We start from the raw sequence: 27,271 nt of genomic DNA, 5'->3' as shown, positions 1-27,271 counted from the left end.
AGTGAATCTTTAGAAATGTCTGACGGCTGTTAAATATTGAAGATGATGCTGTAAAACCAAGTTCTGGGCGAGTGGTTAGAAAGTATTTTAACCTTTTGTTTTTAGCCATTTAGCTCCATTCGTCCCCATTCATGGAGGACTCACTCGCGGGCATTTTTGCATTTTTCATACAACGGGGGAAATAGGAAGAAGCCAGGCTCCTCATAAACTGGCTCTAGTTTATCAGCTATAGCTGTAAAATACTTGAAATCCTTAATATTCCAAAACCATAACATTCAATTTGCTATGTTCAGACTGGGTTTTAGGTAGCAAACTACTCAATCTGTCATACAACTGCTGGTATTTCACTACTATGCTAGCTTGCTAGTTAGCAAGCTAGAGTTACACAGCTAGCAACAACAAAAACGGCAGGCAATACAGTTCTACAGCAAAGTTTACAGCCAAACAAAGCAGTTATCCACAAAACTTATGTAAGTTGTGTTCAGACAGCTAAAAACTGCATTACAAGTTAGCCAATTAGCTCACTTTGGCTAACGGCCAGGGGCTCTGATCCTACTAAAAAATCCACTGCTTACTTTCCTGTCCTAGCATTGTACTGCAAGTGAGCACTTGTGTAACATAAAAGCTAGGTGTTATGCACTTCTAAAGTGATGAGTTGAAGTTGGTGAGAGCATGTTGGGGAAAAAAAAAGATTTGAAACATACCCTCTTTGTTATGTTACCCTGCATGAGGGAGGCTGCTCTAGTTAAAATGATCATTAGTGTAAAGCTAATTAGTCACTATTAGCCTTCTTTGTATTATCTTAGTCCCTATTACAGTTTCCCATAAAAACACCCAGCCTTGATTTATGAAAATGATTTATTAAAACAGATGAACACTGCAGTGACAAATGTACTGTTGAAAAAAAATCACAGACGTTTCTGATCTTTTACACACAGGAAATGTACCATGAAAGAAATATCACATTATTTCTTGTAACCCATAACAGGAGTGTTTGAATGCTGTGTTTATGTTAAAGGGTAGAAAAATAATCCAAGATGGAGAAAAATCTTGTCGCTTCATGCTCCATCCCACATGAGTTTGGATGTGTCAGTGTGTGTTGAAAATAAACAATATCATCAATAATGACTATATACAGGCTTCAGGATTATCCTGATGCAGAACTTGACCATTCCAATCACAAAGGCAAGTCAGTAAGAAGAACAATTTGCAATAAAAATGACTGAGCCATTCATACGTAGTGATTTAGATTCACAGGCAACCACTTTCAGGCATGAATGTAAATTAATGATGACAGCTACAGCTCATGCTGCCTATTAGAATACATTCAAATTTGACTGTTCCCTTTTACACGTTCAGTATGTACATGCTCAGTCTCTGAAGCTTAAAGGGGAATTTTTCACTGATTTTTTAAAGATTTCTATGTAATTCAAGCATTTCAATGTCAACAAAGACTTTCAGAGTGGTCTGATTTGACAGTTCATTGTAGAGAAAATTACAGAAACATATTTTCTTTACAGTGGTGTTGATAGGAACCAGAAGTTATGATGTCTACAATATATATAAGTGTACCCAATTTATTTACTATCCAAAAACACCAGTGTACCAACACTTGTCTGAGTTTTATATGTAATGTTGATAAAGTTTTCTTTGGGGACTATTTTGCCTTTAAGATGATCTACCTTTCCACCATTAACAAAACAACGTAAAACAATGTCTCAAACATCCTTTTTTGTGTAAACTATTGAAACCAGTGAAACTATTCTGTGTAATATCTCTCTGTGAGGGACTTAATTAAACTCTTCAGACGTCTGGTTCCCATCACCACCACTGTAAACAATTTCAAGTCGTTAAGATTCAGTAAAATGAAGCATTTTGCATCAAGTCACTCCGAATGACTTTGTTTACATCATAACAGTTTATGTGGAATGTTTACAAAGTTGGAATTCCCCTTTAACAGTCTGCCAAAACAGCCATTTGCATGCAGATACTGTGTTGAAACTGATTAATCTCATTCAGTTCGAACAGTTATCTTCTGCTATCTAAACAAAAACAGCTATGAATGATATGGTCTTTACAGCCAGTTGTGCATTGATAAGGTTGAATGGTTAGCTCCATTTTCCATACATAGATTAGGCTTAGTGTCAGAAAAAAAGCTCACTGACAATAGATACTGTCCCTTCAACATAATTTTTAGTCAAGAACAACACTTAAAATGGCACTTTTCACATGTGCTCACAGCAGCTGTGAGGAGTGCTGATTCTGGATCAGTTTAGCTTAGTAGCTCATAATGACTAAGAACAAGACAAACCAGGAACAATTCAGTCCGAGATTAGTACTCCTATACGGTGATCCTTGGTGAATACAGGTTCTGATTGAGGGTGTAGCCTCTACCTGCTTCCACTAAGGCCCTTAGACACAGTAGTAGACTTCATAGCAGACTTGCTGCACACTTATGGTCCAGCCAGTAGGTGGCATACTAGGTCCGCTTTATAGGACACAAGAAAGCTTGGGCTGGACTGACCAGCATGTGGTGCGTCATGGCTACCAGACCAAGCACAATCAAGGAACACAGATACTACAGAAAGTTTAAAATAATGATTTGGATACAGCCTCAGTTTCATCCACCCAAGAGAGCACACAGCAGTCCTAGACCTGCAGTTTCAGGGCCTGCCATGGTTTTAAACGTTAGTGCTAGGATTACTAAATCTAAACTAAGTATAATAAATAATGGATTTTCACAACCATTGACTTATTCATTGTTCCTTTACTAAATAATCATATTCTTTCAAGGAATGCCAAAATGTCAATATTTAACCCATGATAAAGGACTGCTGCTAGTTCTCTGGGTCTGCAGGTGGCCTGGGATGAGGCCAGAGACTCTGGCTGTTTCTCAATATCTGTTCTTCTGCATTATCAGTGCACTTTGTACCGCTGGCCGAGTGCACTTAAAGGATCCAAGTACTGATCATCAGTCTGCTGTGACTGGGAGTGTGCAATGGAAAATACAATCAGAACAAAATTCAAGCTGAAAGCTCACAGAATCAGGCAAGACAGATCACAGATCACTGACCATGCCTTAGAAAACATCACATGTAATGTCACATTAAACATTTCTTTTTTTTTACCATTAAAACAGTCCCTTTGATCAGTCTGAGGAGTGAAATCTTAGGGTTAGTTTTGGTATCACAAGCAATGTGCTGGTTGTTGACCAAGTATATGCTGGGGCTCATGTAGTCTGCAAGTTTAAAAAGTTCTATCTCAGACATGTTAATTTGTTTACTGGTAGTGACTGGGTTTCTTCCACACTAGTTAACCTGTTTATCATCCGTACTTGTCCATATACCACAGAGTGCTGTGCTTGGTGTAGTACTAGCACAGGACAGCAGGGGGAGTCAGTTACACGCAGACTGGTGCTGCTGATATCTCTGTACTTGCATGAGGGGATGCATTGTCAAGCCTCGTTGGGCGGCGTATTGAAGAACAGTTCTCTGCACAGCCGCGCTGTGTCCTCGGGGGAGTAAACAGTGAAGCCGATGGTCCGTGGATCCTCGAAAATTTCGTAATCGTTTCCACCCTGTTTTCAATGCAAAAGGAGGAGATGTTACACATCTATCTGTCTGTCTGTCTGTCTGTCTACAGCAGGGGTGCTCATTTCTGGTCCTGGACATCTACCACCCTGCAGAGTTTAGCTCCAACCCAAATCTCCAGGTAAGAAAGGCCTTTAGGTGTACTATGTGTTGGATCTGAACTCTCCAAGGTGATAGATCTCCAGGACCAAGATTGGCCACCCCTAATCTACAGTGGCTAGAAAATGTATGTGAACCTTTGGAATTATCTACCCTTCTGCATTAATTGGCCATAAAATCAGTCATAAAAGTCACAAGCATTGAAAACACACTGCACTAAAGCTGTTAATAAAACCAATTTAAATCTTTCATGTCTCATGTGTGCACACCAATGAAACATTCACAGGGCTGGTGGAAAAAATAAGTAAACCCCTGGATTTAACAAATGGTCGAACCACCTTTGGAAGCAATGACCTCAAGCAAGCGCTTCCGGTAGCTGCGGATCAGACTGGACAACCTTTAATACTGGACCGTTCTTTCTTACAGAACTGCTTCAGCGTGGCCATATTCTTCGGATGTCTGGTGTGAATGGCTCTCTTGAGGTCACTCTGCAGCATCTCTATTCTGTTAAGGTCTGGGCTCTGATTGGGCCACTCCAGAAGGCGAATTTTACTTTCTTTAACCCATTCTGTAGTACATTTAGTTTGATGTTTAGGGTCATTGTCCTTCTACTGAGCTTTAGCTGGTGGACAGACACCTTGACATGATCCTGTAGGAGGATACCATAAATTTGGGGATTCATTTGTCCCTCAATGATGGCAATCAGTCCAGACCCAGAAGCAGCAAAGCAGCCCTAAATCATGATGCTCCCACCACCGTACTTAACCACTGGGATGATGATGGTATGTTGGTGCCCTTTTTATGTCATATGTAGTGCTGTGTGTTCTTCCCAAACAATTCAACCTTAGTTTCATCAGTCCATGAAACATTTTCCCAGTAGTGTTTTGGAGTGTCAAGATACTCTTTGGCAAACTTCAGACATGCAGCGATATGTTTTGGAGAGCATGGTGTCCTGCTATAGACACCATGGCTGTTCACTGTTTTTACCGTAGTAGACTCATGAACAGAGATGTTAACCTGTTCCAATGATTCCTTCAAGCCTTTAGCTGTTACTCTAGTGTTCTTTTTACTTCATTGATTACTCTGCATTGTTACATTTGAAGTGATTTGGGCTAGGAGCTCACTTCTAGGGAGAGTAGACACAGTACTAAATCGTCCATTTATGGACAATTGATTTGTCTTAACAGTAGACTGTACCTAAACTCTTTAAGATGACTATGTAACCCTTTCCAGCCTTTTGCAAATCAACAATTATTGATTGTAAATGTTCTCAGATCTATTTTTTGCGAGGCTTGGTACACATTTAGTAGATGTTAGTTGTGAGTAGCAAACTTTGATTAATTTCTGCATTGTTCATTCAAACATTTTAAAAATACACTCAAAAAAAAAAAAAAACTCACAGATATGATTGTGCCAGGCTGTCACTGTAAATAAGGGGTTTCTAATGGTTAAATAAAACTGAATTAAACTACATTAACGGTTAAATAAGATGTGACTCAAGACACTATTTACACTGCAGAGGATTATTTAAGCAACAGAACCTGACAGGGAGTGTGTTATCACAGTTGACATCATGGCTGTGATTTGGCTGCCACTGATCATGACAGTCATGATGCTGTTTGTGGTAACACACGACCTCCAGGGTTCTGTTGCTTTTGCACATCAGTTCTGCAAAAAAAAAGTAAAGAATTCCAGAACACTATCAAACATGCTGTAGTATCTGTAGTTCTATCTGCCAAAGAAAGTAGTAGCTTTTTGTGTTACTAGCTTGCTTAGGGGGCGATTGTGTTTGGATTTTGATGTAGTCCTGCTGTCACTCTGTTCTTCAGAGTCTGACCAACCGGGCTGCAGGTCTGGTCTTATAGAATGTATCTAAGGTGTCCACTTTCTGTTTTTAGATGTGCTAAAGTAGAAACATAGTTAACAATAGCAGCTTCACACCCAGTGCTCAGTGGAGTGATGCAGTTATTTGGGAGGAAATGTGTTGTTTAGATAAAACGCTTTTCAACGAGCTCAGAACTTCTGTATAAAGACAGATAAAATAATACATGACCTCTTTTGGATTTTATGTTTGAAAACAGCCAAAGAATTTTATTTTGGACAAAAATGAGCGCATACTTTCTCAAATATTGTTGTAGTCAGGTCTAACATTCTGACATTACATGAATCACCACTAACGCAGCAGAATCACCACTTTCAGATCAATGAATTTGTGCATTTTTACAGCATTTTAACAAAAATTTGGCACCCAGTCAAATTACGTATTTGATTTTGTGAATTTAACACACTGGAAAAAAAAACAAATTGTGGCCTGTGCAAAAGTTCTGGCACAATTTATATTTTGTTTAATGTATTTTTTCCAGTATGTTAAATTCAGCAAATATATAGAATTTGTCCAGTAAGATTAGCAGACAAATGCCATATTTAAGTGTGTTCTCTGTAGAGGACGTGTTAACTTATTTTCACTTAGAAAATCAACAAAATAAGTCATTTGACCAGGGATGTCCAAATGTTTTCATACAACTGCATCTATCTATGGCAATATCATCACTGTCACTGCTATTCAAAACACTTTAGCTTACTTTGAACTTTGTTGTTATGCTGTCTTTCTCTCACACCTACACAAGACACCTTTTTAGCCATTAAAGTCATTTAGAGAGAGCAACAAAGCAGCGGCACCTGAGCTTTAACCTTCTTACCACAATACCATCAGCAGTACAGCAGGGTCCAAATGTCTGCAGCCACCCCCAATTCACAGACAAACACATCATAAAAGAGAAAAAAACTCACCAGTGAAGTCTCGTTTCCGAAGAAATAGATGGCATCTAATCCTTCTCTCTCCAGGAGTTCCAGACACAAACGCTTATCCCATCCTTCAGGAAATACGTCAAAACTGATCAATCCCCCTACAGATCAAGAAAAAAAAGAGAAAGACAGAAAAACAGAACGACAGAACAGAGACTTTAATGACCGTGATATCTGGTTTCAGCACTGTAACATGGACTGCTTGTTCAATATGTACAGAGTATATTAATACTGCAGTTCAAAGCATGCTTATCACTCTTGAATCTGCAGATTTCATAACAAAATGTCTCCTTCTCTCCGTCTGCGGCATCTGACTGAGCACATGACCCACAGTCATCTCCTTTTATACATCAGCCACAGTTCTGTCTGTGACAGGCAATGACACGCTCCTAAACGCACAGTACAAGACACGAGTAAGTACTTGTAGAGATTTTTCTCATGTCAGGACTCCTGAGCTGCAGTCAAACCACCATCGCCTCTTCAAGCACAGTTAAACAGTTTGGGGCTCCACCACACAATTAAAATGCCAAATGTTTTACACAGCAATTACAGAGGGGTGGTCAGGGACAAGAGCTCAGGAATGCTGGGAAAAGAACAGTCTTTTAACACATGTACTGCTCATTAAATGTTTGAGGACACCTTGGTGTCTAGTGCCATTTTCTTTGCAAAAAATAAAACCTCAAAAAGGACCACATAACCCCTAAAATGGAACTGCAGTGACTTAGCGTTCCTTGCAAAATTCACAGAATTTCCAAGGAAACGCAAAATTATTCTAAAGAAACACTTCATCTGAAATGCTAAAATGGTTCACACTAAACTAACACTGAACACTTTATCTGTCATGTTTATCTGTTTACCTGTTGTGGGATGTTTTTGAACAAGCATTTGGCTACAGTATTTCTTTTACACTGTCAGACAGCTATTTTGTAGCATATATAGAAATTGTACAGCTTCTAATTACATTGATATTTTGTGTTCTTAGCAACATGTTTTTTTAACACTGCTGCACAAACTCTGTGCGTTGCTAGATGGCAAATGACCCTATGGCTACCATTTGGCCTGTCACCATTTACTTACACCTGGTTCACTGAGTGCGCTCTGATGGCTTGGACACCACCCGCCTTGTGTGGTGTGTAGCTGTGTGAGTGTGTGTAAGTGCACGAGTGTGTGCGTGTCCTGGCAGGCTTTTGTGCATTAAGCTCTCTCTCCCTCTCCCCATCAATCTCCCTTTCTCTTGGTCATTTTATTAGTGAGGTTAAAAGCAGGTCCTGTTGCCTCGCAGCAGTATATGATGCTTTTGAACTGGCATTAAGCTACAGTTTTTGTCCTTCACTCTCAGAAAGCACAACCATCTCATCAAAAGTTTTTTTCTTCTCAGTTAATCAGAAAGCAGATATGTGTTACTACTTTGGGGGTATATTTAGCTTCAACGCTCAGCATCATGTTCATCAAACTGCCTTCCTTAAAAGAAAGAGCAGGTTTTGCCTAAATAATAATTTGAGAGATTTCTTTTCCAAACTATGGTTAAAAGGTCATATTGAAAGGTGGTTTAAACAACGGAAAGGTTTGAATGCTGACATCTCAATTGAGGGTTAAAAATGCTTTGTTTTTTGTGTGTCGTAAATACTGTCGAAAACTTTATACTGTCTTCTTCAGAATGTTGAGATACTGCAAACTGACAAGAAAATGCTGATTTGTATGAAGGCCAGAAATGATGATTCTGGTTCAGTCACCGTTTCTTAGATTTTTGGATATTTTGCATCTATAACATCTTTTCTGAAACTGTAATCTTAAAACACTCAACAGAAGTATGTTCATTTTAGCGTATTAAAATCATGTCCACTCCGATCTACCTGTATTTTCCAAAAGTTTGCAACTTTAATGAAGGCTTAGCACCACCACACCTGGCACTCACAACCATGTTGTGTCATAAATCACTGGAAGCTTTTTTCCTGTACAATATAACTACTAATGACAACAATCACACAAGGGGTGCATGTTTTCTGAGATCCTACTGGGTTCTCAGTTCTGAGGCCCATTCTTAAAACAGTTTTTCTCAAAATCAGCTTTTCTTGATTAAACAATAAAAGAATGATATTTCAATAATCTGTTCTATAAAATCCTTAAACTAGAGTGTGTCTCTAGATTAATATTTTTTATTAATAATAAAAATAAACATTTTAAGCTTAATTAATTCCATATTTACAATTCATTCTTAATTCTAACATCAAGGCTAGATTTTTAGTTTTTTAAAAATGCATATTTGCATTTACAAAAAAAATACTTGTAAGAATATCAGTCATCAGCTGTCAGAGAGCCATTGTGATATATGCTGTTTTAAAAAAATGACCCTATTCACCTGCAGCATCTTTCGTAAAGCTAGGCGACACTCCCCCCAACCTTTTGACAGACGGTGGGCCAATAACCAGTTAGCTTTATGATTACACACATCTATACACTGCTGAACAAAGAGAGAGAACAGAGGGAGGTGCCTGGAGTCTTTTTTTCTTCTCCACCTCCTCCCTCCCTCTCTCTCTCACTTCCTCAGTTGCTCTTTTCCGTGCGCTACGTGCCGCATTCTTCAGCCTGTATGGTTGCCCTACTGTGCCAGTTAAAGATGAACTGAATTTAAGGAGAGGTTAATAACTCACCCCCCGGCCCCCCCTCACAAAAATTCAGTACACACATACAAACACTAATGTCGCACAATATATAATTTGTTGATCATTATCACAATATAAGAATTTGCTATACTGATACTGTAGATGGCTGCAATATGCAAATGAGCCTTCTAACTAATGACAGTGTTATTTTGTATGTGCCTTGAGCATTCTGACCAATCACAAGCAGTTCACTTTATCCAATGATGGTAAATATATTTATCCTTAATACTGATTCACTAATGCATTTAATGTATTGCAAAGCTTACTGCAATTGTATTGTGTAGCATTATAGCAACAATCATTCTGCAGCATTTTGCCCACATCATGCAGCTCTAGTACAAACACACACACAGTCTGTTGTGGAATTACCTTCTTCTAACTGACCTTATTGCATCAGTGCATTACTGCTGAACCAACAGCTGGTGAAACCTCAGCCAATCAGATTGCGCCATTTCCACACACACCCCCTAGACACTCCCCTATAGTCTCATACTGATCCCACCAAAGAAAAAAAGAGAGACAGAGAAAAAAAAACAAAGTCCAGGATTGTGTGTGCCTCTGTGTGTGTGTGTGTGTGTGTGCGTGTGTGCATGTGCGTGTGTGTGTGTATGTTGTAATTGGAGAAAAGTGCTGAGTTGTTGAGGACACTCAAAAATGTGTCATTCTGTTTTCTCTGCTTACAAACCTATATTCCAAAAACCTACAATGTGTGTGTGAAATGCACATAAATACAGAAAACAATTATTTGTAAATCCACTTTGACCTGTTTTTAAACTAAGACATTTAATGTTTTACCGTAAAAACTTCATTGTTTTTGTAAAAAAAATATGTTCATTCTGAAATTGATACCTGCAATATATTCCAAAAAGTTGTGTTGCAAATTTAAGACAAGGAACACTGTGTAATGACTGAAAATGTCCTAAACAGGTGATGCAGCCCTTTAGTATAAAAGACGCATCCAGGAAAGGCTTAAACTTTTCAGAGACTCGCTAGTTTGCCAAAAACTGTGTAAGTGGACAATCCAGCCATCCAACATATCCAACTTAAACGTCTGAATCTAACTTAAGCGTTAAGAACAACATTCCTCAGTGTGTGATTACAAGGATTTGGGGTATTTCACTCTCTACGGTGCACAATGTCATCAAAAGATTCAGGCAATCCAGAGAAATATCTGTGTGTACATGACCAAGCCAAAACCCACAAGTGAATGCCCAAAGATCTTCAATCCCTCAAAACACCCCCCCTTCAAAAACCGGCATGCTTCTGTAATGGAAATCACCACATGGACTCGGAAATTCCATGACAAACTGTTATTAATGAACACTGTTTGTCACTGCCTCCACAATCTGAAATGCACGCATGCACAGTGGAAACGTACTGTGGTCTGACGAGTCAACCGTTCAGACTGTTTATGGAAATAATGGACGTTGTGTTCTCGGGGCCAAAGAACAAAAGGACCATCTAGATTGTTACCAGCGTAAAGTTCAAAAGCCAGGATCTATCGTGGTATGGGGAGGGGGTTTTAGCACCCATGAATAAGATGCTTCGGCAGCATAATGGAGGACTTGCGTAATAGAGGAAGAAAATTATAGTTTTCCAAAAATGGATCATTTGGTGTCCTCAGTCCCAAATAAACAGTTGTAAACATGCTTCTTTTTCTGGAATATGGTTTTTGTACTGCTTTCGGTTTTTGTAAGTACTGTCTCAACATCTTTTGGAATTGAGGTTTGTAGAAGACACATTATAAATGTAACTCAAAACATTTATAATAGAAGCCAGTGGGTGGGTTTTTCCCATGATAATCAACAGTATGATGTAAATGCAGCAGATCTGCCTGAAAAAGCTGGAGAAATTCTTTAAGGCTCTGTGTTCAAAGTTTGCTCCTTTTGTAAGCGTGTCACTTGAGAGAGTGTAAGTCCAAACAACAGCTCTGTGAGTACGTGTGCACACCCACACATTGTTTTCCTCAAGCTAATGTAAGGAAGGGTGTTTTTAAACCTGTGATTACACGGTGATCCAAAGAACTCATTGACACACAGCTGCTTCTGCACAGCGTGTGTGTTTGCCTGCATTTTTATTGCTGTCATATCTCTTTAAGTGTTGCTTTTGCATAATCCATCCGGTTAGAACATAAACCAGTGATCACCACTCTGCCCATTCATCCTTTCTGTGTGTATATGCTTGTATTAATTGCGTACCTTTGCCCCGTACACATAGACGCTCTTATGCTTCAGGGTCACTGGACTCTAACATGTTTATATCCTACATGTCCCACATTATACAGCTGTCTGTTATCATCTATAACAGTTCAACAACAATTTCAGGACACAGGCTACAGTATTGTGCAAAAGTCAGAGACCACCCTTTCATTTATTTCACTTCCAGTCAAAACAGTCATTTAAGTACAAGTAGTGTTCAGGAAAAAAGCAAGAGACAAATATTCAACAAACTACTTCTATAAACTACACAGAAGCTTTAACCACTAAATATCATATAGATTTTCAGTATTTAGTGTGTCCACCTTTATTACAGCTTCTATCCTTTTCAGGAAACTTGCTTTCAGTTTTTCAAATAAATCTGCAGAAATTTTCTACACCTCCAAAGTTCAGTCTTAGAAGTTGGTTGCATCATCAGTCCATAAAACCTGACTCGATGCCAGATGTGCAGTTTTGGTGTTCTAGTGCAAACAATGTTCTTTTTTTGTCAATTTTCTCATCTCAGTAGCAGCTTCTTTACAGCTACACATCCTTTCAGACCCACAGCGACCCATCCTTTCACTTTTCTCTATATGCAACTGGATTATTTTATATATAATCTCCTCAGAAATATCCCACATGAGAAAGAAATTTAAAGGCAGCTGAGGTGTGTTTGGGTAGTTGTTATATGATTGTCAGTGTCTGTTTGAAGGCGAATATAACGCCATTAAATCCTTTGGGAACAGCCATGCAGTCTGCCTTTACAAACATTTGTGAAAGAGTTGATTTTTCTAAAAAGCTCACTGAATTCGAGTGTGGTACTGTAGTAGGACGCCACCGCCGCAACAAATCAGTTCACGAAATTTCTTCCCTCCTAGATATTCCACGATCAACTGTGAGTGTATTATTGAAAAGTGGAAGTGTTTAGGAATCACAGCAACTCAGCCATGAAGTGTCAGATCATGTAAAGTTACAGGATCGCTGAGTGCTGAGGTGCATAAAAGTAACCAACGCTGTGCTGACTCAATAAATGAGTTCCAGCCCTCCTTTGAGATTAACCTAGCAACAAAAGCTGTGTGCCAAGAGCTTCATGGCATGGGTTTCCATGGCTGAGCAGCTGCATGCAGGCCATACATCACCAAACACAATGTCGAGTGTCAGATGGAGTGGTGTAAATCACGCTGCCACTGGACTCTGGAGCAGCGGAAACATATTCTGTGGAGTGACGAATCATGCTTCTCTATCTGGCAGTCTGATGGACTAATGGAGTCTGGCTTTGGCAAATGTCAGGAGAACGCTACCTGCCTGACTGCACTGTGCCAACTGTAAAGTTTGGTGGAGGAGGGATAATGCTACGGGGTTGTTTTTCAGGGGCTAGCCTAGAAACCTTAGTTTCAGTGAAGGGAAATCTTAATGCTTCAGCAAACCAAGACATTTTGGACAACTGTATCCTTCCGAGTTTGTGGGAACAGTTTGGGGAGGGCCCTTTTCTGTTCCAGCATGACTGAGGCCCAGTTAACAAAGCATAGGTCCATAAAGGCATGGCTGGGTGAGTTTGGTGTGAAAGAACTTGACTGGCCTGCAAGGAGCCCTGACCTCAACCTCATCAAACACCTTCAGAATGAACTAGAACAGAGATTGCGAGCCAGGCCCTCTCATCTAAAGGGTAATGTATAGGTGTCCCAATACTTTTGTCCATATAGTATAAAAGAAACATATATATATATATATATATATATATATAGGTCCTTGAATATGTAGACTACTCTACTGAATATACTATATATATATATATATATATATATATATATATATATATATAGTATATTCAGTATATATGTGTGTGTGTGTGTGTGTGGAACATGACTCCAAATACTGTGTGTATGTACGTGTACACTATCTAGTGCAGTTACTGATGTGCTCTGTGAGAAAAGCAGCGCTACGTGAGTACGCTGGGAAACACTTTACAGACCATTAACTGCCTAAATGCACAGGGAGCAGAAAAACACCCCAGCATACGCACTTCCAGTTACGAGAGGAGAGAGAGACGAGTTAACCGTGTGAAGATAAACATCCTGGCTCAGAAAGCAGAGAGAACTTTAACCTGAGTGCTCAAAAAACACCTTTAACACAGTGTAACAAACATTTCAATCTCAAAACAGAGAGGAAAGCTGAGACTATAATCTGAGACACACTGAAAGGGCATTTTTCCAGAATACGTTTTTCAGAATGTAGCTGCTAGCTGCTCGTCACAGGAAGGACACATTCAGAAATCTTTTGCATGGGCAGAGTAATAAAGTATAGAGCAGGTCAGCGATGATCTGTTTACAAGGACGTTTAAATCAATCAGATTACATTTTTTATTGTACTGAACATTAACTTTCAGTCAAAGAGACCTTTAGTGTGTCAGTCTCCCATGTAATAACAATCTGATCACATTATGATTCTACGAATGCATCATAAAATCTGATAAGATTCAAAGTATCATGAAAATTCACTATGGTTCAATTTGATTTTCATTTCATTAATTCAGTTTTTTTAAATATACTGAATATTCAAATGTTACTGGAGGAATTGTTTACAGAAAAGTGGAACACTTAGCCGATTTTTGATTTTTACTTTTGAAAATAGCCGTATTCCGTACAGTGATTCTCATGCCACATTCAAGTTGACTCACCTCGAGTGAACCTCAGTCCTTTTCCCGCAAACTCCTTCTGCAGGGCAGCTACAAACTTCTCCCTGATCTTCTCTTTCTGTGTAAGGGGAGATGGAGTAGTAGGCTTAAGGATAATATAACACTATTTATTGATAGAAATGATATAATAGTATGGATTATACTACTATTATAATCAGTAGTATACAGTATTATGGTTCAATTACATGTTTTGTTGATTTTCTAAGTGAAAAAGTGACACATCCTCTACAGTACAGCATTTTTAAATTTCAATGCGTCATTTCTTTGCTGAATTTAAGATATTAGAGGGAAAAAAAAACAAAATGTGACCTGTACAAAAGTTATGACACATTTAATTTTTTTTAATGTGTTAAGTTCAGCAAATAAATAGAATTTGTACAGAATTTTTCCAGAAATTGTCATATTTAAGTTTGTTCTCTGTAGAAGACATGTTAACTTACAACCCTGTTTCTAGTTGGGATGCTGTGCAAAACATAAATAAAAACAAAATGCAATGATGTGTAAATCTTTTAAACTGTGTATTAAATTGAAAATAGTACAGAAACAACACATCAGATGTTGAAACTGAGAAATTTTATTGTTTTTTGAAAAATATATGCCTATTTTGAATTTGAAGCCAGCAACACGTTGGGACAGGGACAACAAAAGACTGGTAAAGTTGTGTAATGCTAAAAAAACACCTGGTTGTTAATTGACAACAGGCTAGTAACATGATTGGGTATAAAAAGAGCATCTCAGAGAGGCTGAGTCTGAGTTAAGATAAGGAGGGGTTCACCACTCTGTGAAAGACTGCAAGGGGAAATTGTGCAATTCAAGAATAACTTTTTGTGGCCTTATTTACGTCAATGACCTGTCTGATTTAAATAGGCCATCTGGAGAGAAGTGTACCATTTGTTTTCTCTGTGACGTCTGTGATTACCTTTCATCAAGGTCAATCAAATTAACAGTTAAATCAGATAGAAAGATCAAATAAAGATAAAGACACAGGTTATATGAAAGAAGAATTCCTCATGGCTTTGCATTTATAACTAGAATATGTTTACTTTGTATTGAATTGCATAATTAAAAGTGGTTTATCTTGTCTGGGTGAAACTTTCTTATCACGTGTACCTTGTCGATTTCTGCAAATTCTATTCGCTCTTCAAGTGTGCAGCTCCGTCCAATCGGAGAGATGTTAATCATTCCGTTGCGAAACTCAATGAATGTGCCTCTGGGGAAAAAGAGAAATTTAACATGATACAGATTTAAAATGTGATTCAAAATGCAAGGAACTAAGCAAAGCCAATGCTCGTGACATATGCAATGAGAACTAGAGGACTCGAAACATGTTTGGTTTGAGCTCCACTGCTGATCCGCAGCTCCTCAAACTGTTTGAACGTGACTGCGCTGACCAGCGCAGGACAGCGAGAGTAATTACATGACTGTTTCTTGTTTTCTTTACTATTCCTTTATGACTATTATTTGAAAAACGGTTTGGGTGTGTCAGGGTTTGCTTTGGAAGATGACATGGGAGACCCCACCCATCTGGTCATTAGCATTTCGCATAAGTGGCAGGTTACTCTCAGTACAGCTACTCAAAAGGCCCCTAGGAGAGGAAGACCAGACTAATCGTCTCTCTTGAGGACCCAGATTCAGGCCATGACAGGTAGAGCTTGTATGTTGTGCTCCACAAAGATAAAAAAAGAACATCCACTCCTTCGTCACTTTTGTTAATCTAGTGGCAGGCAACAACAATTTCATGAAATTTGCATTCTGTCACCTGAACATTTTTGACACACCCAGTTCAGAGAAAATCAACGCCTACGGCCACTGAAAAGTCTTTTGTACTTTAGAGTTTTTACACATTCAGCATTGTAAAACTTTTAAATTCCTGTATAAAAGCCCAGTTCAGATCTTTTTTGGCTGTGAAACTGAAGCTCATTATATAAAAGTATCAATACAGGTTTCTCACTAGAAGCTTAATTCTTCACTGTCATATTAAATACTATTACTTACATATTACTTACATAGTAGTTACTGAATAATACGTCTTAAGCTCAATAACTGAACAACATGCCTAGCCTACAGTTTAAGGTGTTAAATATTCTACAAGTTGCCAGAGAAGTACTTGGACTGACTCTATACCCTATATGTCTTAAACACATGCAGCTATGCAGTACAATTATTCCTTTACTTTGGAGTAAATATGGTAGAACACGATTACCAGCCAGAAGACTATGTACTATATGTATATGTACTGCATTAAAGACAAAAGTTCTACTCTTTATCTGTTCTGCAACATATAAACCATAGGATGCAAGACTGCTGTCAAAAGTCCAGTATGTATACAGTACACAGTGTGCAAAAACTCCAGTAAAACAGTCTGTAACTATGCACCCACAAAGTGCACCTATATGGTAGGTGTTTCTAATATAATGGCCACTGTGTAGGTACAAGATGTGTACTTAATATATTGACAATTCAGTGTTCAGTGCAGTCTTTTAGATGGTGTTTGGCCAGCATGGCATGCTGAATCACTGCAAAACAAAGCAAAGTGAACACAGATGTCTCACCGTTTCTTGGGCAGTTTGATCAGACCCATATATCTGAGACAGAAGTTAATAAGATCCTGCAGCAGCTCTTCACCCAACTGGTTCTGAATCGCCTGCAACCCAACAGAGCAGAGAATATAGCAGGGTTAATACAATATCATAAGACTAGCATTAAAACTAAGAATATCAATGGAAAAAAACTACAGTTTTTCAAGATGAAATAAAAACAAAAACATGAACTGGAAAAAACAACAAAAACAAATAACAGTCCTTACCAATTAAACCAAGAAAATTATTATTTTATAATAATAATTTATTTAATCATTATAATTAAAATTATTATTACATGATTTGGCCTGCCAGAGGTTGCCTAGCCCCCTACACCCTTTGACAATAAGAGAATATGCATTTTCATACAGCTTCTTTGTTTAATTACTTATTTTTCTTTTAAAATGTTATTTGTGAGGTTCTAAAATTAAGAAAACATACAATGCTATGTCATAAATCAGTGGGTTCCCAAGCTTTTGCTAGTTACCGCCCAGGCAATCACACAATCACTTGTGTTTTAAATGCAAGCAAATGTAACACAGTAATCAATGTAGCCTACTGAATTTCACTTGACTATAAAATCATGTAACATAATAAACATCAAAAGATCCAAACATTTTGTAGCTATTTTTCCATACCAACCACTGTGTAAGTCTATTGTAATGAAGTTTTGCTGTTTTTTTCTTTTATTTTAATAAAATATTTGTATCACAACAGCCCACAAGTTGAAAATCACAGTCAAAAAAAAAAATAAGATGAACTTAACAAAATGCCTACAATGCTGATGCAACAACACATATTCTGCAAACAGGTATAAGCCAACATAGAATAACATAGATGGTACGCTGGTACCCGAGAAGATTTAGAGACCAGCGGTGTAAAGAACTTCTTTTCACTCAATGTAAAGGCAAGGCAGCACGTCTTGTATGAAAAGAAACTATCAAAGTATTTAAAGAATACCATTTCTACACTCATACCGGCTTTTTAACCCTCATCCCACTACAAACATAATACTTCATACAAGACAAAATGTTTGCACACCTGATTTAAACAATGGTAAGAAATATTCTTGTCTTTCATGGTGAATAAGCATTATTGGATGAATACAATCACATTACTCATTACTGCAAAAAGAGGATGATGCACCTTTCAACTGGTTATTGAATCACTTATGCAATTCAGCGATGAATGTAGCAATAGTGTGATTTATACAGTGTCTGTATTGGGATTATGTGGTGTGTATACACTGATCCCATTCACTCCCTGTCTTAATACAGGTGACTCAGAACCAGTTGAGCAGAGCCTGCAGTTCTGTGCAATAGTCAGAGACCACCTTTCATAATTAAATTTCCAGTCAAAACAGCCATTAAGTACAAATTACTCATTTTTGAGTAGATATTTCTGAGGAGATAAGATATAAGATAATCCACTTGCATAAGGAACAAAGCCAAAGGAAAATAAGCACAAAAAACAGGAGTTTCCAAGACTGGAGTTCAAAAAATGATGAAAAGATACAGAAAAAAGGAGACTCCTAAAAACTATGCAAGTCCTGGTAGACCCCCGAAACTGTCACCATCAGATGTACAGTACTTAAAGCTTTCATCTTTGAGAGAGAGAAGAATATCAAGCTCCATTCTTGCTCATTCTTGACTTTCATGATGAATTAGCACTATTGGATGAACAACAACATGTCACTCAGAAAAAGATGCTTCCAAGGTTTTGAATCACTTCTGCAATTTAGCAATGAATGCAGCAACAGTGTGACTTATACAGTGTCTGTATTTTGATGGTGTGGTGTGTATTCGCTCATCCCATTCACTCCCTGTCTCAATACAAGTGACTCAGATCCAGCTGGGCAGAGTGAATGTGTTTATGCGGTCTGAATTACCTGTAGTGCAGCAGATGGTTTTCTCAGACTGCACTCCCACCCCACCCTGCCCCCCCTGCAGTTCAGCTCACCTGTTTGGACAGCAGTTTGCCATCCTTATATTGCACTGTGCCATTTTCAGCAAACACGTAGTCAAACTTGTGTATGACTGCAAAGAGAGAGGGAAAAAAAAAAGAGAGAGATTCACACAACCCAGAAAATACACATTTATATAATGAAAGTAACTATTAGTAACTATTACCACTTTTCAGCCACCTTTATTTCAACCAATAAAGAAACCCATAAGAGAACCTGAAATGTGGCCAATAAACGTGCAGATAATCACTTCTTTACATATGACTCAGTTTTAGGGACCAACAGGATACTGGATATTTATTTTTTACTTTAAGATTCATTAGCCCTGCGGTATCAAAAAACATGCTGTAATTACATAGAAATTGTCTCTGATTTGTAGCTTATTAAAACAGAGAAATCTGTTTGAAAGTGCAGATTTTAACTCTGAATCAACGTGTTTGTAAGCAGGAGATATTTTATTTTAATATGAAATATGATGTGTACATATTTTCCATTTTTGCCATGTTTTTCAGTTTTTCAAGGAAATCTGCAGTGAGATTTTTTCCAATACATTCAGTCTTAGAAACTGGTTGCATTTTCTCTGCTTCTTACAATCCAAATAATCTCAAACACATGTTTTAATTTTTTTTATGATTATACTTTCCTTTGAATCTCTTCTTCCTTATATATAATTCCACTTTTTTAATATTTCATTTTGGTAAAAGCTGTGTTCTGTGTCACAAACAAAACATACTAAGGTTTAATGAATGGCAATTACTTGTTTTGATTTTGTATATACATATACACACACACACACACACACGTATATATATATATATATATATATATATATACACACACACACATACTACTCTTGCACAGTATTGTATATTATTTACTATTTTGCTATGTTTTTGTCATTTTGTTGAGAGTTAATCAAACAAAAATAGTCAGAGGTCATAGTCAAAATAGTCATAGTCAAAATTACAATAGCTATAGAATTCTAAGAATGAATATAATATATTAAACAGAATGCATATAGATAATATATGTGCCACAGAACTGCATTAACATCTCTTGAATGAAACCTGCTTGAACTTGCTCTAACCTTTCTTAGGAGGGCGGCTTCTGTTAGATTAACTCACGTAACATGACCCAGAACAGTCTAATCTTTCTGACCTCAAGTGAATGTGATCTGCTGAACGCTGTGTGTCCTCAGCCTAAATATTAAACACTGACTTCCTCTGACAGCCGCTCAGCCGTCAAGTTTCTTCGCTTAAAGGTACAAGACATTTAAAAATAGCTAATTAATATCTGTTAGTGAGAGCTGCTCTATCCAATGACTCGACAAGTGACATCTCACAGTCTCAACCACTGATCTAGTCATGGACATTTGCTAAGCATTTTACCAAATACTGACCTCTTTAGCAAACCTGATCCTCGGTGTTACTGGAATGAGCTGTTTCTTGTTTGTGCCTGCTATTACTGTAGGTCACACTGTCTCCTTTAAAGAGGAGTTAAAGGTCTAAGATGTAAACAAAGTCATTTGGAATGGTTTGATGGGAAATGCTCCATTGTAGAGAGACTGCTCACAGTGGTAGTGGTAGGAACCAGACATCTGAAGTGCTTTATGCCTCTAAAAGTTACATTTAAGACAGTTATTAGAGGAAACACTACCTGATGCCTTTATGATAGATTTGAGATAAACATATTGCCTAAAATATTTTTTTTTAAAGCTAAAGGTACACATAGAGTGTTCTAAGCCTACATAGTCCCTAAAGAAAACACATTTCCATTATTTACCATCACCAACAATACACATACAAACTCAGAGGACACGTAGCATTTTGGACAGTAAATAAAATGGTTTTATTGATAACCCTGGTTCCTATCACCACCACTGTAAAGAAATCTGAGTTGGTCAGTTTCTCTACAATGAACCATCACTCTGAATGCCTTTGTTTACATCTCAACCACTTAATTATAAGGATTCTTTTTTAAAAATGGTATAATTTCCCATTAGTAACTCAATGTAATTGAGGAGTTGTGTGTTGTTTAAGCATGCAGTTAGCGCAGCGCTAATTGGTTGGATACAACGTAAGCTACATTAGCCTCGTAGCACCAGTGCGGAACTATGGAAGCAAACATCAGGCACCAAACATATCTTTGCTGATTGTCTACAAGGGGAAATGGTGTCAAATTGATCTTCTTTAAGTCTTTGGTACTACGCATTTTGTATTTTAACAGCTAATGTCACTGATTCAACTCAGGAACAGCTTCACATTTACTTTATGAGCTAGATCAGGTGTGTTAGAGCAGAGAAAGCACTAAAATATTTATTTATGTTTAGAAAGCCCTGGCCTATAGGATTCTATGAGTCTCTCAGCTGTGTTTGGCATCAACAGATAACTAGCTTCTCCACATTCCCGTGCTGTTTGTAGATGCAGCGTACATGTGTCTGTGTATTTTTAGTCTCACTGAGTCAGGGTCTTCTGCTATGAGCCAAAACCTTTACGTGTGGTTGTGAAAGAGCCAGCCAGGAGCTTATGATCAACATGCTAACTGACGTCAAAACGACTATCTCTACGCTTGAGTTTCACTTGCAGACAGTGACTAGAACAGTTTAGTGCGTCCATTCACTACAGCCGCTCACTCTTTTCCCAGAATTCAGCAGTGCTTGGGTAGGTTCAGCAGTCTAGTAGCCATATGTGTTCAATGTCATCACGGTCAAATAATACAACTAAGGTCCCTAAAGGTACACATTAACAAGACATTAACACATAGTGATACATTGATTTGAAAGCTTTTTGTATTAACAGACTTACTCTGAGTGAAAAAAGGGTACTGTACAAGCATTTTCACCCCCAAGATACAAACTATGTAAGTGAACCCTCAAAGGTACAACATGGTGCTTCAGGTTCATTACATTTCACTTTCTCAGGTGCACTTTTTTAAAAAAATAAATAAAAGTAAAAGCCTGAAGTCAAGACAGGCTGTATAGTTTATTCAGGTTGAATAAAGCTAGTTAATTTACTTGTTACTTGGTTTTAGGTAGATCTGACGAGCCATTTTTTACAGTGTGTGGTTTTATGTAGCAAAAATTGCTTTAAAAAAAAATGTACATGACCATTTTATAATCGCTCTTTATCACTTTGTTACTGTGCCTTTAAGGCAGATTTAAGATAAATGAGCTCTGTTCTGATTGGCTGCCTTATATTTTGCCTCATTCACAAAGTATTCAGCTGAAACTGTCCTTACAACTTCAATATTAATGGGTGGAGCTAAACTGCTGTAGGCTGAATATGGACAGATTTAAATGAGTTGGTTCTCATTACATCACAGAAACAATGAATTCAAAATGTGATGTTTTTGCAGTTTAGTTTTCATATATGGACTTAATGGATTGTGGAGTGAATAGTACCTTTTGAAACTCTGACAACGTTTACATATTAAATTCAAACTCCTTTATTTAAAAAAAAACAAGGGAAGCTTTAATTTCCATAAGATAGGCCCTTTGAAGTGATAATACAGCAAAAAAAATCTAATTCACACACATTTTTCCTCCTTTCTCCCAAAGGAAGGGCCACATGAACAAAAGTATGAAACTGATGACCAGCGGAGGAAAAAGTAGAGCAAACTTTTGGCGTTTGTTATGGGCCTACTTAAAAACAGTAGTTTTGGACTTAGTTATGGGCTTATTTAAAAACAGTAGAAGCAACTAATTAAAGCCTATTTGTCTAAACTTGTGACCATTTAATAGCTTTTCTAGATAAGTGTCAGAAACCAAATAAGCAAGTCTATTTGAGATTACATAATAACTATGTCTGGTTTGAGGTAAGTGATGATTTAGGTATGAAGTTTTCATGATTCTAATTAATGGGGTATAACCATCATTACTTTGTTAGCTACATTAGCCGTGTAGCTCCAATGCAAAAGTAAAGAAACATTTGGCATAAGGGTACAATGTGCATACCTGTATTTTCGATTTTCTGAACCTTTGCTTTAAGGAAAAGTTTTATGAGTTGGTTTAGAGGGCAGTCTCAGTGAGAGTAAATTGACAGGAGTGATAGTGCTCACCTTCATCTCCTTCTCCGAGCTGTTCTGCTATCTTAGAGTAGTCTGACCCTCCCACCACTCCAATCTTCAATTTTGTACGCAGAGACTGTAAAAATCCATCCAGCTGTGGGTCAATTTTCTGCAGGTACAAACACACACAGGTTTGTTTTTTTATACAATAACAGGATAAACATTCAAACATGTCACATATTTCTTATGTAGATGTACCTATATACAACAATACGCTCCATATGTCCAACATGTATTGTCTATCCATCTATCTGTCTATCTGTCTAGCTATCTATCTAACTATATACTTCAGAGCAAAAAATGGTCCAAGCCCAAAATACTAATGGTTTTGGCCATTAGTATTTAGTCCAGATTTTAACCCTATAGAGAATATTTGGTCTCACATTAAACACAAACTAGCTTGGCAATGTTTTTCAGCTGTATGAAGCCATCAGTGCTAAATGGGAACAACACTGACAGTATCTACTTATGTATGTATCTATAAGTAATAATATGTCTTCAATGCATTCTGTGTATGTAGGCACCTATATGTAATAATAGTATGCCCCATAAATATTATATATACACACATGTAAGTACCCATATGCAATTAGGGAACTTTTGTAAAAACACTTTACAAAGTCAGGACCATTTTGTCGACACTGGTTAACAGTTTCTCTCTGCATTTACAAATTTAGGACACTTTTGACCCAAAGATATACAAAAACAAACAAACACACATACAACAGCTTCACTCATCTGATTCAGTGTTAAAATAAGTAACAGAAATGGTCATTGTTTACAATGAATAAGGAATGTTAAGTGATTTAAAACATGTTTATGTGGTTGGATCAGCGGTTAGCACTTTAAATCTCCAGCTTGGGAGACTGCAGGCAAAAATGTGTGTGTGTGTGTGTGTGTTCAGTTCATTCTGTTCATTATTTCACAGAATCAGTTATATAATACCACACCCATTCTCCTGTCTCCCCTCAGTTTCTCTCATTTTTATCACTTAAATGTTTGCTTTAATGGCATGTCATGCCATATTGTCAAAACAACAGACCACAATATGTTAATAATGAAGACATAATTACAATCATGAGAATCCATTGTAACATGTCACAGCTTTAACATCTTTGCCTCCCTGAAGCTTAGTGATAATGCCTTATATACTAGAAAGTTCCAGACTTTACAGCTACTGGCATAACATTCAACACATGCTTTCGTATAAACATGTAGGCCAGAGGTGCTTAACCATTCTGCATAGTTTTGGTTTCAACCACACTCTTCAGCTGCTTTCAAAGACCCTGATTGATATTACATCTTGAGGCAATGATTGGCATTTCTTTTAAAGATACTGAATGATGTTGCACCTGAAGACGGTGACATTGGTTTTGCAAAACATTGCTTAAATAATTAGGTTTGTAAAATCAGATTCTGGAATAGGGTTAGGTATGACGATATATTACTACACATCTACAAGCATCATAAAGACAGATTTAGACCAATTACACAGAAGCCTGTACAAACCTATGCAACAACAAAAACCTGTGTATAAAATAACTGCATAAACTGTATTGTTACAAGCAGCTGACTGAATATCAGCCAATTATTGTACATCTTTTTTTATGCAAAACATCTCATGGACCTGACTCACTCACTCACTCACTCACTTCTTGTTTAGCAGGCTGATGATTCTCCACAAGGGGGCACTATAAGCACTCAAATAGTTTTTGGCGGTTCTAATCCATAATACTAGTTATCAATTATTAGGTTTTCACCTCCTGTTCTGCTGTCTTGAATAGTTTATTTTTACAGACGTTTAATTAAAACGAAATATCATGATGCACATTGGGTATCATGAAAATGCCTTAATGTATCATGATGTTATGTTTTTGCCATATTATTGCCAACCCCTGGCTTAAACCTCTCTAGCAATGGTAGTAGCTGGTTATTTAATTGCATCTATGTTGTATCAGTTTGTGTAATTCTGAACCTTAAAAACAACAATCCTGGCAACATGCAGTCTTTTGCAGTCTTTGCGGTTCATACTCATACGTGTGATGCTGTGATGTGATGACTCAAACAATCATATGAAAATACTGCAGACAGCAGTGGAGCAGTCTGGTCAGAAATACCAAGAAGTGACCTAAAGCATGTACATAGAGTGCCTACTAAGAGACATGACAGAACATGTGTCACAATTTAAGCAGTTTTATGAGGACATCAGCAATAAGCAGCAGCTTCCAGTGAATCTGTGGGGTGCAGTAACTGGAAGAAGCTCGCTCACTTACAGCTTGGGCAAACCTGCCCATCCAGGCCTATGTATTTCACAAGTACCCATCAGCTGGAAATAGCCCAATAAATACCAGGCAGCAGTCAAACCAACAAACCTCAGACTGCTTACATCATTGATACACGGGTCAGGATCAGTGCCAAATCGCCACTGCTGAGTGAACATTACAGTGATGAATGAACACCTCTGTTGAATTGACTCTTACACAGTTGAATGGACACATATACTACTGGCTTAATGCCACCATTGACCATAAAAACACATTCAGCACAAAATAAGACTGTGAAAAAGGACTTTGTCTGTATTTTGCTGTGATAATCCAAAGGAGTTATGGCTATGCACTTAAAGGAAAATTCCCCTCATTTTTCAAAGAATCTGCATAACTAAATAACTAAGAGGTAAACTAAAGCATTCAGAGTGGTTTTATGCGAAATGCACCATTCTAGACAAATCTGCAGAGGAAGAATAGTTCACAGTGGTGGCAAAAGGAACCAGACATCCACCTTCAAAAGCTTCCCCACTGTTACATATACAGGTATGAATGTGCTGCCTGAGACATCGTTTATAGTTTTATAAAGGTATTATTAAGATAATTTTGCTAGGGTGTTGGCTTAAAACATATTTTAAAAGCATTCATGGTGGTAAGCTGTCTCCTAAAGTAGCTGTTGTAGAAAATGTCAACCCACTCTCATATTGCCTTTTAAAGTAGCTGTGGTAGGAAACTGTACTTGAATTTGCCACCAGTTCATCACAACTGGGAAATCCACAGATTTTTCAAAAACATTTGTGGAAATCAGAGGTTGAGTTTTTAACAAAGTCAATCATAGTGGTCTGATGTAAAATGATTAACTGTTGTAAAATTTACCAACTCAAATTTCGTTACAGTGGTGGTGGCAGGAACCAGGAGCTGTGAGATCTATAACCCAAACATAGCATCCAAAACCACCAGTGAACCTACACATGTCTTCTGAGTTCACAGATGTAATGTGATGCTAAAATAGAGGCAAATCTGAAAAAATAAGTCTTCTTTGGGGTCTATTTTGCCTCACAGTGGCCTGCATGAATAGATAAAAAAAACACTCATTTTAGGCCAAAATCTTCTCAAAAGGTCATAAAACAGTGTCTCTCAAAAGATCGTAAACCAATGTCTCAAGCATGAGGCGATGTATTCATAACCATTTCGTATAATAACTTTCTGTGAAGGAGCTTTCAGAGGCATTAAACTCCTCAGACGTCTGGTTCCTATCACCACCACTGTGAACAGCTCTGACTCTGTAAGTTTCTCAAGGACTAAACATTTCCCACCAAACCAACCTGAATGACTTTGTTTACATCTTCACCATTGAAGCCGTACATCTTAACCAGGAATTTTGAAAAATGAGTGAAATTCTCCTTTAAATGTACTGAAGACACCCATAGAGGCTGCTGTAGTAACCCAGAACAAGCAGAGGAAGTGTATCAGGGGTATCAGGGCTGTAAATGGAAGCTAATTAACGTTACATAAGGGTGTAAAATAGGTTGATAAGCTTGCAATGAATGATAAGACAGCGAAGGATAGTCGGCTGTTCTCCCTATGAATCGACAGCATCCACTTGATCCACTTGAGGTAACATCAACAGTGTTTACATCTCAAATATCTGACATATATCCTCCCTCTAGCTCCTCTTACCTCTCTCGGTGGGGTCAGGGTTCCGTCCACATCGAATAAACACAGAATATTTCTGTCCGGAGAGAGACTTTTCGTGTCCATCTTCTTCTTGTCAAGCAGTTAAATTAGACCACAGATTAAAACAACAGCAATCTAAAATAATCCAAGCGGAATATTAGCTTGAATCAATGACTCCAAACTGAGTTAACAGGTCGGCTTGATTTCGAATCAACCGAAACAAACGCCGCCCACGTCTTTCTTTAAAACGGAAAGATATATTTAAAAAATGACAATTTGTACAAATTGTTCTGGCGTGTTTGGAGGCTACATGTCTGCAGCAGCAGCAGGGTGTCCGCTAGAGAACACGGGGTGCACTTTCTATTGCAATACCGCCTGCCTACGTGTGTATCACTGACAGCCAATGAAAGCGCGAGGATCCGGTCACGTGGGCGAAGAGGCGTCAACGTGCGTTGCATTTCCAAAACCTCAGAAACAGAAAGAGCGGAGCTGACCTTTCACCTACATCAGCTGCAGCCTGACTGCGTTCAGATTATATCATGTCAGATGTGTCATTCATATGCAGTCCTGCACAATCTGGCTGATAAACCCCTGAACTACGCCTTGTAAACAAATCTCAGCTGATCAGGCCGTGTAAACACTGATCCTCTGCAGCCTAGAACGGTCTGATTTACAC

General features: G+C 37.9%; 1 protein-coding gene across 1 annotated transcript; it reads right to left on the bottom strand.

Annotated features, from left to right (window-relative positions):
- Window positions 1-844: 844 nt before the first annotated feature.
- On the bottom strand, window positions 845-26,952 carry LOC118803681 (phosphomannomutase 1). Its single transcript, XM_036564148.1, has 8 exons — window positions 26,599-26,952; window positions 22,646-22,763; window positions 18,586-18,662; window positions 16,600-16,691; window positions 15,158-15,257; window positions 14,030-14,105; window positions 6,480-6,595; window positions 845-3,577 (listed from the first exon to the last, which is right to left on the bottom strand). Exons 1-8 carry the CDS (start codon window positions 26,677-26,679, stop codon window positions 3,455-3,457), a joined length of 783 nt encoding a protein of 260 aa, XP_036420041.1. The 5' UTR covers window positions 26,680-26,952; the 3' UTR covers window positions 845-3,454.
- Between the last annotated feature and the right edge of the window lie 319 nt (window positions 26,953-27,271).

Source organism: Colossoma macropomum, unplaced genomic scaffold (genome assembly GCF_904425465.1).
Source record: "Colossoma macropomum unplaced genomic scaffold, Colossoma_macropomum, whole genome shotgun sequence".
Classification (NCBI taxonomy): Eukaryota; Metazoa; Chordata; class Actinopteri; order Characiformes; family Serrasalmidae; genus Colossoma; species Colossoma macropomum.
The sequence above is the reverse complement of the archived record's forward strand: the minus strand, read 5'-3'. Positions and strand labels throughout refer to the sequence as shown.